At 49.1% G+C, this 13,949-nt stretch overlaps 1 protein-coding gene across 1 annotated transcript in view; it reads right to left on the minus strand.

Moving 5' to 3' along the window:
* PRP4K (pre-mRNA processing factor kinase PRP4K) overlaps positions 1–13,760 on the minus strand; it is a 50,419-nt gene extending 36,659 nt beyond the window's left edge. The window contains exon 1 of the mRNA XM_065398579.1: positions 13,636–13,760. Within this exon, the coding sequence (XP_065254651.1) occupies positions 13,636–13,673 (38 nt within the window). The 5' untranslated portion in view covers positions 13,674–13,760. The remainder of the gene's footprint in view (positions 1–13,635) is intronic.
* Between the last annotated feature and the right edge of the window lie 189 nt (positions 13,761–13,949).

The following is a 13,949-nucleotide window of genomic DNA, read 5'->3' on the forward strand; positions in this document are numbered from 1 at the left end:
ACTGCTGTTCCCCTTACCAAGAGCTAAAACTTAGTTAAACAATTCTTTTAATACATGTGATTGAAGAGTCCAGATCACTTTCCAATAGCTGTATTGGTTCTTTAATTCTAACAGGAGAAAAATGATAAAAAGCAGTAACAATTTTAGTCAGTAACAGTTATTACTTTGAGAACTAAACAGCCAATATAGCTACAAATGAGCATATCAGCGGAGTTAAAAACATGCTACTTTTATATGTCAACATCTGACTACAGCCACACCTCAATCACATATTTTCTATATATATTCTTTCCCATTACCACTGATTATCGAAGTATTTGTATGTAAATGAGCAGCTCTCTATTTCTTATCAGCTTCTTCCACATGATTATAATTTGTGACAGCAACAAATTATGTCGGAGGAAGTGGAGGAATTGGTTGTAACAAGAGAAACAAATTTTACACTGCATCTGCCTCAATAGATACCAAAAAGAAAAAAAATCTAGTTTGCAACTTTTTAAAATTCCTAGTGGCAAATTGGAATTTGAATAGAAGAAGCTGCAATCCAAATCAGACACTGCTGTTCAAGAGGTTCAGAGAGGAAGCAAGAACTATATGGTATGATTAAGGCTGTGAGTTTGTGACGGAGGTCACAGATTCCATGACCTCAGTGACTTTTGCAGCAGCCGGTGCGCCTGGCCTGGGTGCTGCCTCGGCATCTCAGGCAGCCCGGCACACCAGCCGCTGCTGGGGCAGTCTCGGGTCACCACACCCACCTCCCGCAGCAGCAGGAGTTTGGGTGTGGAAGGGGGCTTAGGGCTGGGGCACGGGAGGGTGTGAGGGCTCTAGGCGGTGCTTACCTTGGGGGGCTCCCCAGAAACAGCAACATCCCTCTCCCTCAACTCCTGGCTCAGAGGCATGGCCAGGCAGCTCTGCACACTGCCTCCACCTGCAGGCACCGCCCCCCACAGCTACCATTGGCCACGGTTCACAGCCAATGACAGCTGCTGAGCTGGCGCTCGGGGCTGAGGCAGCGCGCAGGGCTGCCTGGCCACACCTCCGTCTAGGAGCTATGGGAGGGGGATGTCTCCGTTTCCAGGGAGGCGTGAAATCTCCAGCCCCTGTCCACCCACGCTGTGCCCCCCCCAGGCCGTCCCCCGCACGAGCACCCGCGGCATCCCCTGGGCCACCCCCCAGCAACCGCAGCACACCCTTCCTCCCCCCAAGATTTAGTCAGGGGAATATAGTAAAAGTCATAGGTCACAGGCCGTGAATTTTTATTTACTGCCCGTGATCTGTCCATGACTTTTACTAAAAATACCCGAGACTAAAATGTAGCCTTAGGTATGATTAATAAGTGTAGAAATATCACAAATGAATTCTTAATGGGACTATGAAATCATAATATTTTCGACTAGCAAGATGGTGAGTGTAGTAGTTTCTTAATATTTTAATAGTACTACATAATCTTATTAAAAAGCAACAATACAACAAAAACAGCTATATCACTTTGTACTGCTCTGGATAAATCTTTTTTTTGGTCTAGACAATGAAATTAGGTACCAGTCTAACAGCTACACATGGGTGACTCTGCGATTGACCTTATTTTTCATGTTGTGATACTTAATAAGTAGGACGGTCAATTAATTGCAATTAACTCAAGCGATTAACTCAAAACAAATTACCTCAATTAAAAAAATTAATCACAATTATTTGCTGTTTTAATTTTACTGTTTAACAATAATAGAATATTAATTGAAATTTATTACAAATATATTTGGATGTTCTACATTTTCAAATATATTAATTTCAATTACAACATAGAATACAAAGCATATCGTGCTCACTTTATATTATTTTTATTACAAATATTTGCACTTAAAAAGATAAACAAAAGAAACAGTATTTTCCAATTCACCTCAAGCAAGTACTGTAGGGCAATCTCTTTATCGTGAAAGTACAACTTACAAATGCAGATTTTTTTTGGTTACAAAACGGCACTCAAAATCTAACCAATGTAAAATTTTAGAGCAGGGGTTCTCACAACAAATTTTTTGGTGGCCTCAGAGTACGGCCACTAACTCTTGCTGGTTGCAGCTCTGACAAATTTTCCTAAAATACTTACTTAACTTCAGGGAAAACAAATAAATATGCACATATACATGTCCAAAATATTGGAATTAATTTATGTAGGGGGTTTTGGTTTTTTTGCAGACTCAATAATAAAAATAATGTGGAGTTGTATTTTGGTGCCCTTGGCCCTCACTGCCTCCCTCGCCCTCCCCCGCTCCGACCCCCCATTGCCCCGGACTCCCTTCCTACAGCCTTGCTCCCCAGGTTCACCCCACTCCTTGCATCTTGACCACAGCACCCAGTAAGGCCAGCCCTGCTGAAGCCCAGAGCCAGAGCCCCATAGCTGGAGACAAGAGGGGGTGGGCTGAAGCCTGGAGCCCCAACACCAGAGCCCTGCCACCCTGGGGAGGCTGAAACCCAGAGCCTGGAGCCCTGCAGCTGAAGCTGGGCAGGGGCGCTGAAGCTCGCCGCCAGAGTCCCATGGCTAGAGGTGGGGGGGGGGGGACCTGAAGCCCACAACCGGAGGCTTCAGCTGAACCCGGGGATGGGGCTGAAGCCTGCTCCTGGAGCCCCTAGGCGCTGCAGGGAGGGGCCGCTGCTTTGCCCCCTCCCTCATTCATCTCTGCACAAGAGGCTGTTGTGACCACAGGAAAAACCCCTGGTGGCCGCATTTGAGACACGCTGCTTTAGAGCCTACAAGTCCACTCAGTCCTACTTGTTCAGCCAATCACTAAGACAAACAAGTTTGTTTACACTTACAGGAAATAATGCAGCCCACTTCTTATTTACAATGTTGCCTGAAAGTGAGAACAAGCATTCGCATAGCACTTTTGTAGTCAGCGTTATAAGGTATTTACGTGCCAGATATGCATTCAGAGAAGCAATCAAGGGCTGTTTATAAAGCGGTGGTAATCCCAACTCTGCTCTATGGTTGTGAGACTTGGGTGACTTACAGAAAACACTTGAAAAACCTGGAACACCAGCACTTTCTTCAGAAGATCTTCAATATAAAGTGGGAGGATCATCGCACTAAAGTCAGTGTCCTCACAGAGGACAACATCTTCAGTGTTGAGGCCCTGATTATCCAGCACCAGCTGAGGTGGAGCAGGCACTGTGTGTGCATGCCTGATGTATGCTTACCAAAACAATTGTTGTACACCCAACTCACCAAAGGGCATGGCTACACTTGCAGATGTAGAGTGCTTTGAGTTAAACCAGCCTTCGGAGAGCGCAGTAGGGAAAGCGCTGCAGTCTGTCCACACTGACAGCTGCAAGCGCACGGTGTGGCCACATTTGCGGCACTTGCAACAGCAATGGGTCCTGTCCCAACGCCTCGTGATGCATTGGTTCGCATCCCACCAATCCCTCTGCTTCCGTCCACACTTGGCGCCATCTTTCAATGTTTTTTGTGCTGCGCGCTCTGTCTTCCCTTTCGGTCTGTGGGAATGTAGCCCGAACTGCTGAGGAATATGCTGACGAGTCTCGCCAGCACATCACATTTGGCAGTCGAGTTACTCCTTAAGATCCAAACTGACAGTGAGGACTCCGATGATGACATTGACTCGAGTAACGCATAAGACATGAAATCGCTTGTGGCATTCATGGACATGCTCATCACTGTGGAACGCCGCTTTTGGGCTCGGGAAACAAGCACTAAGTGGTGGGATCACATCGTCATGCAAGTCTGGGATGACGAGCAGTGGCTGCAGAACTTTCAGATGAGAAAAGCCACTTTCATGGGACTGTGTGATGAGCTCACCCCCACCCTGCGGTGCAGAGACATGAGATTGAGAGCTGCCCTGCCAGTGGAGAAGCGGGTGGCTATTGCAATCTGGAAGCTGGCAACTCCAGACAGCTACCGATCCATCGCTAACCAGTTTGGAGTGGGAAAGTCAACTGTTGGAATTGTGTTGATGCAAGTTTGCAGTGCCATTAATCGCATCCTGCTCAGAAGAACTGTGACTCTGGGTAACGTGCATGACATTGTGGCTGGCTTTGCACAAATGGGTTTCCCTAACTGCGGAGGGGCGAAAGATGGGACGCATATTCCAATTCTGGCACCAGCCCACCTAGCCTCTGAGTACGTTAATCGGAAGGGGTATTTCTCTATGGTTCTCCAGGCGCTTGTGGATCACCGTGGGTGTTTCACTGACATTAACGCAGGCTGGCCCAGAAAGGTGCATGACGCAAGCGTCTTTCGGAACACTGGCCTGTTCAGGAAGCTGCAAGCCGGGACTTTTTTCCCCAGAGCGGAAGATCACTGTAGGTGAAGTCGAAATGCCCATTGTGATCCTTGGAGACCCTGCTTACCCTTTAATGCCATGTCTCATGAAACCCTGCACAGAGAGCCCTGACAGCAGCAAGGAGCAGTTCAACAGGGTGAGCCGGTGCAGAGTGACTGTGGTGTGCTTTTGGCCGTTTAAAGGGCCGCTGGCACTCTCTGTATGGGAAGCTGGACCTGGCCAATGACAGCATCCCCACAGTTATATCCGCGTGCTGTACCCTCCATAACATTTGTGAAGGGAAGGGTGAAAGCTTCATTCACACATGGACCTCGGAGGTTCAACACTTGGAGGCTGAATTTGAACAGCCAGAGAGCAGGGCTATTAGAGGGGCCCAGCACGGGGCTGCAAGGATTAGGGATGCCTTGAGGGAGCAATCTGAGGCTGAAAGCCACCAGTAATGTCTGGTGCCCTGCACGGGAGTGAAGTGCAGTGGTTCCAATGTTAGTAGGATCTGTGTTTGCGATGCTAACTTGCAGTGCCTGTTGGTTTCCTGGGCTAAGGTATCTTTTACTTTATGCAATAATAAAGAATGTTTTCAAAGCCAAAAAATCCATTTATTGAAAAGAAACACAACTGCTTGGGAAACAGAAAGGGCAAGGGGGTGGGGTGGGGAACGGTACAATCACAGATTTGCGTATGTCCTATTACACTCAGCCTTCCTGTCTGGAGTGCTGCGCAATGAGTGCCGCACTTCAGGATGGCTATACTGCATGGTGATGGGGGTTGAGTGCAGAGGGTAAGGGTCATAGTTTTCAGGGCTGGATGGTGAAGATACAGGTGTTGGAGGCAGCTGATGGCGGTAAGAACCCGGATATTGGGGAAAGTGGGTTGGAGGTGACATTGGGGCACAGGGGACAAAAGTTTTGGGACAAGGGCTGCAGGGGGGGCGGGCGCAGTAGTGCTCCGCTTGCATGGCTACGAGCGCCTGGATCGAGTCCGCTTGGCGCTCCATGATGCTTATCAGCCAATCCATGCTTTGCTGCCGGAGCTCCGCGCTTTTGTGCCGGCGATCCGCATTCTGCTGGCAGATCCTCCTTTCACTCTCCCTCCACTCCTGTGCTTTTAGATTCGCGTTAAGTGACTGCTGCATTACTTCATGCAGCATGTCTTCTTTGCTTCTACGTAGCCTCTTCCTAATTCTCGGACGGTGATAACATGGACGGCTGAGATCTCAAGGCTGCATCTATAAAAGCAAAATGCAACACTTAACAGAGGCAGCATTGTTCACACCAGACAGAGCAATGATTGCCCCAGACTTAAGGAGGGCAAGCACAGTCTACACAATAGCATAATATGCCCATCCCAAAGCAAGAGCGCACAACCCACGGGAGCCCCAAAATGGTGAGTAAGCACAGGGTCAAGGGGGACTGATTGTTTCATGGCTGTACTGTCCTCTGGGTTTCTGTGCCTTGGGGAGAGCCAACAGCTACAGGGGTCCCTTATACTGAACATTGTCCTCATATTTTCCACAGGAGTTTGTCCTGGAAGATATCTCGCTGCTGAGGGTAACCTGGGAAGCAAGGGAGGGTCTTCTACTACAATGTGGCTTCCGCCGTGGCCCATATGCAGCTTGCTTGTGTGCAGCAATGGTCCTCCTGCCCCTCACGGCACAGTGGCGCGGATATGTTAGCCTGACTGGGACAAGGACCACAGTGGCTCTCCCAAGAAACCTGCGCAAGCGCATTGCCCAAGGTCTGGCTGAGACCTTTGAAGAGATCACTGAGGCCGATTACTGCGATGTGAGAGAGTACATCAACACCCCATTCTGCATCTAGGCATGCATGCAGCCCAACCCTCCTCCCCCCAAGAGCCCGCACCGAATAACTTCCTTCCCAAAATAAAAGCCGCTTACCAGGAATCTCCTCTGGTGTTTGTTCTTCCCCAAGCACCAGCCGCCGCAACTGGTTACCTTCCTCCTGGCTTGAGAACAGCTCCTGGCTGCATGCATCTAGGGATTCCGGGGTGTCTTCCTCCGCCTCAGCACCCTCGCTACCGCTTTGCTCCTCCTCCTGCCTTGTTGAACTGGGCTCTGAAGTGTCCATGGTGGTACTCAGAGTGGAGGTGGAGTTGCCCCCAAGTATCGCGTCCAGCTCTTTGTAGAAACGGCAGGTCGCAGGGGCAGCACTGGAGCAGCAGTTTGCCTCGCGGGCTTTGCGGTAGGCATTCTGCAGCTCCTTCACTTTAATCCTGCACTGCAGTGCGTCCCGGTCATGGCCCCTTTCTATCATGTCCCTTGATATCTGCCCGAAGGTACCAGAATTCCTACGGCTGGAGCACAGCAGTGACTAGACAGCTTCCTCCCCCCAAAAACTGATGAGGTCCAGCACCTCGCCATTGCTCCATGCTGGGGATTGCCTGGCACATGGAGGCACTGTCACCTGGAAAGATTTGCTGAGAGCACTCCACGCCTGGATGAGCAAACAGGAAGGGGATTTTCAGAATTCCCAGAGAATTTAAAGGGCAGGTCTGATGGTTGGTCACCTGAGGGTAGGGCAGTATAGCTTCAAAGTGATGACCAGAGTGGCTAGAACAGACATTGTGGGACACTTCTGGAGGCCGATCAGAGCACATTAACAGACCAGGGCATCCACACTGGCGCCGCGGCGCTCCAGCGGGGGTGCATCAAACGTTATTCCACTCGCCGAGGTGGAGTACCAGGAGCGCTCTAGCCGCGGAGTCAGAGTGCTCTACGTGCCTTGCCAGTGTGGATGCGTCATGAGTTAGAGCGCACTGGGCTGCTTTAATGTGCTGTAACTCGCAAGTGTTGCCATGCCCAAAGGAGAAAAGAAACAGGGAGGCCAAAAGGAACGCTTTAAAGACACCTTCAAGATAACATCAAGAGATGTGGCATTGACACCACACACTGGGAGACAGCAGCCCAGGATAGGGATAATTGGCAAAGACTTGTCAGAGAGGGAACATTCACTTTTGAGGAAAATTGCCTTGCCCTGGTCACAGAAAAACGCCAGAAAAGAAAGGAAAGACAGCAGTCACGCAGCAATGGTGGCCCAACCCTGTCTTCCAACACCACCTGTAATGTCTGCCAACGAGCCTGTGGCTCAAGAATCGGACTTCACAGTCACCAAAGAACCCATGAAAAATAAAAGTTGTGAAAGAGAACATCCTCGACCTCGAGGGATTGCCGACGATACTCAACATTCATATGCCCCTTCATGCTTCAGCCACCATTCCAGAGGACATTCTTCCATACTGATGACACTTGTTAAAAATACAACGCATTAATTATATTTGTGACTGAACTCCTTGGGGGAGAATTGTAGGTCTCCTGCTCTGTGGTTCTACCACATTCTGCCATATATTTTGTGTTATGGCAATCTCGGATGACGACCCAGAATATGTTGTTTGATTTAAGAACACTTTCACATTGGTACCTTTGCATTTTGTCAAATCTGCAATGAGATTCTAAAGATAGCTACAGCACTCGAGCCAAGGTTTAAGAATCTGAAGTACCTTCCAAAATCTGAGAGGGACAAGGTGTGGAACATGCTGTCAGAAGCCTTAAAAGAGCAACACTCCAATGCAGAAACTACAGAACCCGAACCACCAAAAAAGAAAATCAAACTTCTGTTGGTGGCATCTAAACTCAGATGATGAAAATGAACATGCATCAGTGCACTCTGCTTTGGATAGTTATCAAGCAGAACCCATTATCAGCAGAGACGCATGTCCTCTGGAATGGAGGTCAAACCATGAAGGGGCATATGAATGTTTAGCATATCATAGAATCATAGAATATCAGGGTTGGAAGGGACCTCAGGAGGTCATCTAGTCCAACCCCCTGCTCAAAGCAGGACTAGTCCCCAGACAGATTTTTACCCCAGTTCCCTAAATAGCCTTCTCAAGGATTGAACTCACAACCTTGGGTTTAGCAGGCCAATGCTCAAACCACTGAGCTATCCCTCCCCCCTGGCATGTAAATACCTTGCAACGCCAGCTTCAAAAGTGCCATGCAAATGCCTGTTCTCACTTTCCGGTGACATTGTAACTAAGAAGTGGGCAGCATTATCTCCCATAAATGTAAACACTGTTTATCTTAGTGACTGGCTGAACAAGTAGTAGGACTGAGTGGACTTACAGGCTCTAAAGTTTGACATTGTTTTATTTGAGTGCAGTTATGTAAAAAAAAGTTCTACATTTGTAAATTGCACTTTTACGATAAAGAGATTGCACTACAGTACTTGTATGAGAACTGAGAAATACTATTTTAGTTTATCTTTTTTACAGTGCAAATATTTGTAATAAAATAGTATAGTGAGCACTGTACATTTTGTATTCTCTGTTGTAATAGAATTAAATATATTTGAAAATGTAGAAAACATCCAAAAATATTTAAATAAATAGTCTATTATTGTTTAACGGTGCAATTAAAACTGCGATTAATCGCGATTAATTTTTTTAATCATTTGACAATCCTAGTTATAAGCTTTCATTACTTTGCATACAAAAGTAATGCAAGAACTGGGTCGGAAAGGAAAGTATATCAGTTTTCTTCACTCTACTGTAGATAGGGATCTGATTGCTATTTTCCTTTATGCACTCCTGATTTATAAGTCTGCCATAAAATTGACTGCTGCTTGTATTAAATTATCAGAAGCGTTTCTTTGTATATAAGAGTATGTAAACTGAATCAGCCAAGTATTTCCAATTTGGAAGACTGATCTTTTATTTCACATAGTTCACATTTGGACACAAAAAGGCTAGAAACTTTTATAAAATAAAGTTTAAAAAAATCTGCGGATGAGTATGATGTAAGTATTGGTATCTCTCATGGAGAGAGGGGGTATTTCAGAAACTTCTTTTCCAGTTCTTTTTTAAATGAACAGTGGACTTTCTACTAATCCCTTTGGAAGATTACTCCAGACTATTAGATTTCACCATGAGAAAGATTTTCCTGACATTCATGTTAAGAGTTCCTTTGTTTATTTTCATCCTATTATTCTTTGTTGCAGTTCTCTGTACTACCTTAAACATTTCCTCCCACTCCTTGGTGTATATTTACTTTATATATTTGTCACAGTTGTTACATTACCTGTCCTTTTCTCCCTCCTTCTCCATCACTGATTACTCAAACTATACATAGGTTATTCTTTTAATATTTCCATGCATGCGAATTTCTATGCATGCAGATCTTCCCCTGTAACTTTTGGTATGCACAAAATGCTCTCTACAAAATTAAGTTTTTGTTTATAATTTTCTAGCCCTTCTGACTACCAGAGATTTGTCTATATCAGAAAAGTTTTCACAAATGCACCACTGTAATTTCATTAAATAGTTACACCAGAACAAACCCTAATGTAGATATGCTTCACTGAAATAAAGCAATATTTAATCCCTATGTAGGTTCTGTCCAAATCTGCAGACAGACTAAGGCTATGTTCACACTGCACTCTCGTCATTAAAACTTTTGCCACTTAGGGTGTGAAAAAAACACCCACCCCTGAACAACAAAAGTTTTAATGGCGAAAAGCACTAGTGTGGACAGTGCTTATCTGGCAGAGACTCTCTCCCAGCGACGAAGCTACTACCCCTCATTTGAGGTGGTTTTATTTTGTCTCCAAGAGAGCTCTCTCCCAGTGACAAAGAGCGGCTACCCTGCGCACCTTACAATGGTGTGGCTGCAGCGGCACAGCCACGCCATTGTAAGGTGCACAGTATAGACATAGCCTGAAACAATAGCTCTTAGGGCCTAATTCAGAGACTATTCAAATCAATGGAAGCCCTTCCATTAACTTCAATAGGCAGGGAATTAAACTCCGAGAAGTGTCAACCACTACATTCATCTCAACAGTGATCACCAGGAAGCCATGAATGAGAATTAAAGATCAGCATTAACCACTTAGCAGAAACCACCCAACTAACAGGCTCAAGTATATCCAGTGGGGTTATATTTTCCATTCATTCTGACGCACAATCCACATGAATTTAAGGCCATGTCTATACGTATAGTGCTGCAGTGGCACAGGTGTACCGGTACAGCTGCATCTTGTGTGGTGAAGATGTTCTATGCCTATGGGAGAGAGCTCTCCCATCGGCATAAATAAAAACCACCTCTGCGAGTGGCATAAGCTATGTTGGTGGGAGAAGCTCTCCCACCGACATAAGGCTGTGCACATGAGCGCTTATATTGGCGTAACTTATGTCACTCACGGGGGTGGAATATTCACATCCCTGAGTGACACAAGTTTTGCTAGCATAGACTGTAGTGTAGACAAAGCCTTACAAATTTTAGCTACAAATATGTTCTAGTCCAGGGGCGGGCAAACTTTTTGGCCCAAGGGTCACATCTGGGTGGGGAAATTGCATGCAGGGCCACGAATGTAGGGTTGAGACAGGGGTGCAGGAGGGAGTGCAGGGTGTGGAATGGGATGAGGTGTGCAGGAAGGGGCTCAGGGCAAGGGGTTGGGGCAGAGGAGGAGTGCGGGGTGTACAAGGGGGCTCAGGGCAGGGGGTTGGGGTGCAGGAAGGGGTGCGGGACGGGGCTCAGGTTAGGAGGGGTGTGGAGTGCGGGAGGGGGCTCAGGGCAGGTGGTTGGGGTGCAGGAAGGTTGCGGGGTGCGGCAGGGGGCTCAGGGCAGGGGGTTGGGGTGCAGGAGGGGTGTGGCAGGGGGCTCAGGGCAGGGGTGCAGGAGGGTTTCGGGGTGCGAGCTCCGGCCAGGCACTGCTTACCTGGAGCGGCTCCGGGGTGGCAGTGGTGCCGCGCTGCTAAGGCAGGCTCCCTGGCCCCGTGCCGCTCCCGGAAGCGGCTGGCACCACGTCCCTGCGGCGCCTGGGGTTGGGGGCGGGGGAGTGCGGGGGAGAGGGCTCCACACGCTGCCTTCACCTGTGGTTTCCACACCTGAAGCTCCCATTGGCTGGAGACAGGGAACCGCGGTCAATGGGAGCTTCAGGGCAGTGCGTGGAGCCCTCTGCTCCCCCTCCCCCAGGGGCCGCAGGGACGTGGTGCCGGCTGCTTCCGGGAGCGGCATGAGGCCCGCAGCATCACAGGGGTGGCAATCCTGTGGGCCGGATCCAAAGTCCTGAGGGGCTGAATCCGGCCCGCGGGCCATAGTTTGCCCAACCCTGTTCTAGTATGTTCTACTCCCAACACAGAACTTTTCTGTCAGTCTCTATCTCCACTCTACCCCAGGAACCTTATATGGATTGACATTTGTACCATTTGTCAACCTTTTAATTTAGGATTTTGAACCCTTATCCGCTCGCTGATGTTTCTCAGTCTGATGCAGAGAAATACTAGGACTCCTGTACACAACTTAGGTCAGCAGAAAGTTGGGCAGATTCTATCTCCAAAGCATGTGGACTCTTGGTCCCCAATGAGATAGAAGAAAACAGAATAGCGGTGGGAGGAGTCACAGAATGTAAAAGGATGGAAACTGGAAAGTCAGGAGGAATAACACCAAGCAGACAGAACCCTCAACTTGATCTTCCACATTAAGACATGCCCCCACCACCACCCAAACACTCCTGTGTTCTCCCAACCTGAGCACCTGCTCTCAAAAATCCTCTTGAGCACCCTCCTTTGCTTTCATCATCTTTTCCTCTCTATTAAAAGGCTGAAAGGACCCTGGCGCCCATCAACCCTGCTCACTGTTTTGCTATCCTGACTGCTTCAGAGGAACATGATACCTTCTTAGCACAGCCTGATCCTATTGCTTCTCCAGTGCACCCAGGCCCCGACAAATATAAGGAAGCAAGAGAACAGAATTCACCTCTCTTGCATAGGAGGGCAATGTGCTGTTTCACATCTGATACTCCTGGGTGAAACATAGAAGCCTTGTCTTATAACAGGCTTATTCAAAGTGATACAAGCTACAAAAGTGATATCTTGGAAGAATGTTGCCGTTTTCATAATGTAATAAAAATACTATCATGATAAATAATAATTAATAATAAATATTGTGCAATAAGCATGTCATAGCAACAAATTTTATATTTCCAAGATCAGTGCTTTTATAATTTATATGCCGGTAAAGGAGAAAAATCCCTGGAAATATTTTTTTAGGAGGGGGTTCACGAGACCTGACATTTTAGTGAAAGGGGTTCACAGGTTGTTGAAGTTTGGGAACCACTGCTCTATGTCCACATGGGAGGAGTTGTGTGGGGGGGAGGGAGGGGAAGGGGGTTGGTCTAGCTAATGGATTGCCTGTGATCTCAGCAGGAGTGGCGCCAGGATTTTTGCCGCCCTAGGCGTGAGCGCTCCTCCCCTGAGCATTCAGGGGGCCTGGGGTCTTCGGCAGCTGGGGACCTTCCGCTCCGCATCTTCAGGGCACTTCGGCGGCGGGTTCTGGAGCGAGTGAAGGACCCGCTGCCGAATTTCCGCCGAAGATCTGGAGCGGAAGGACCCCCCGCCGCCAAATTTCCGCCGAGGGCAACAAAATGCCGCCCCCCAAATCCTGCCGCCCATGGCGACTGGCTAGGGTCGCCTAGTGGAAGCACCGGCCCTGAATCTCAGGGTAGTTGACACCTGTGCAAAGGGCCTCTGGAGATTTCACAAACGTATGGCGAGTCCCAGCCACCTGGAGTTCAGACAGTCACTTTTAACTCCAGATAAAAGTCTCTAATGAAGACCAAAGTGCGAGAGATCCTTGCTCTCTCTCAAAATGATTTGCACCACGACTCTAACGCCCACAGCACTAAACACAAGACAAGCCTGGCCCTGGCCTCCTCACCCCAGAACGCTGCCCAGCCCGCGTTCCCCAAAGGCAGCTGCGAGTGCAGCGAGTATGGAACAGCCCCCAAGCTGCTGGATGCCCACACGCGGCGGGAGCCGGCCCCCGTTTCACTAGGGGGGAGCAGGCCGGCGACCAGCAGCTCCAGGGCGGGAGGGGATTAGCAACACCCCTCCTTGGGGTGAGCAGCCAGTTTGAAAAATCGGGATAGCGGCGGGGGGTAAAAGGCGCCTATACGAAAAAAAACCCCACAAACATCGGGACTGACCCTCCCCCCGGCATCTTAGCAACCACCCCTGGGCGCCCAAGGCGGGAAGGGAAGAGCACGAGGAGCCCCGAACTCCAAGCGCGTGCACGGCCTCTCCCCCTCGCGGCCTGGCTCGTGCTCGCTGGGGCCGGGGAAACGGACGCCGCGTGCAGTCCCACAGCCCAGGCCCGCGATGGGTCTCACGCCAAAGGCCCAGCCAGGGCCCTCGCGACTCCCCCGTTTCCCCCGGCAAATGAGCCTTAGCGACCGTTATAGCCACCTCCCGCCACAAGGCGCCTCATTGCTTCTCCCTCCCACTTTCCCCCCGAGAGGCGCCTTCCCAAAGGGGCCGCCCTGTCTCTTACTCGGGCTCCCGCAGCACAGACTCCACCGCGGCGGCCATTTTGAACTTCCAAACTCCTTCGCTGCTGCTGGTGAGACGGGGCCGCAGCGCATGCGCGATGGGGCGCCAAGGGTCGAGGCGAGGAAACGCACCAGCTCGGCGACCACCGGAAACGTACCTCACCCTCCAGCGAGGGAGTAAGTTACTTCCGGTGGATCTTTTTCTAGGGAGCGTCTCTAAAGAGCCACCTCCAGGCCCAGCAGCGCAATCCCAGAACAAGTGGTTGGGGAAGGGAGTCTTAGCCAGTCCCCGAGGCTCAAACGATCTGTACGCGGC

Source organism: Emys orbicularis, chromosome 2 (assembly GCF_028017835.1).
Source record: "Emys orbicularis isolate rEmyOrb1 chromosome 2, rEmyOrb1.hap1, whole genome shotgun sequence".
In the NCBI taxonomy this organism is placed as follows: domain Eukaryota; kingdom Metazoa; phylum Chordata; order Testudines; family Emydidae; genus Emys; species Emys orbicularis.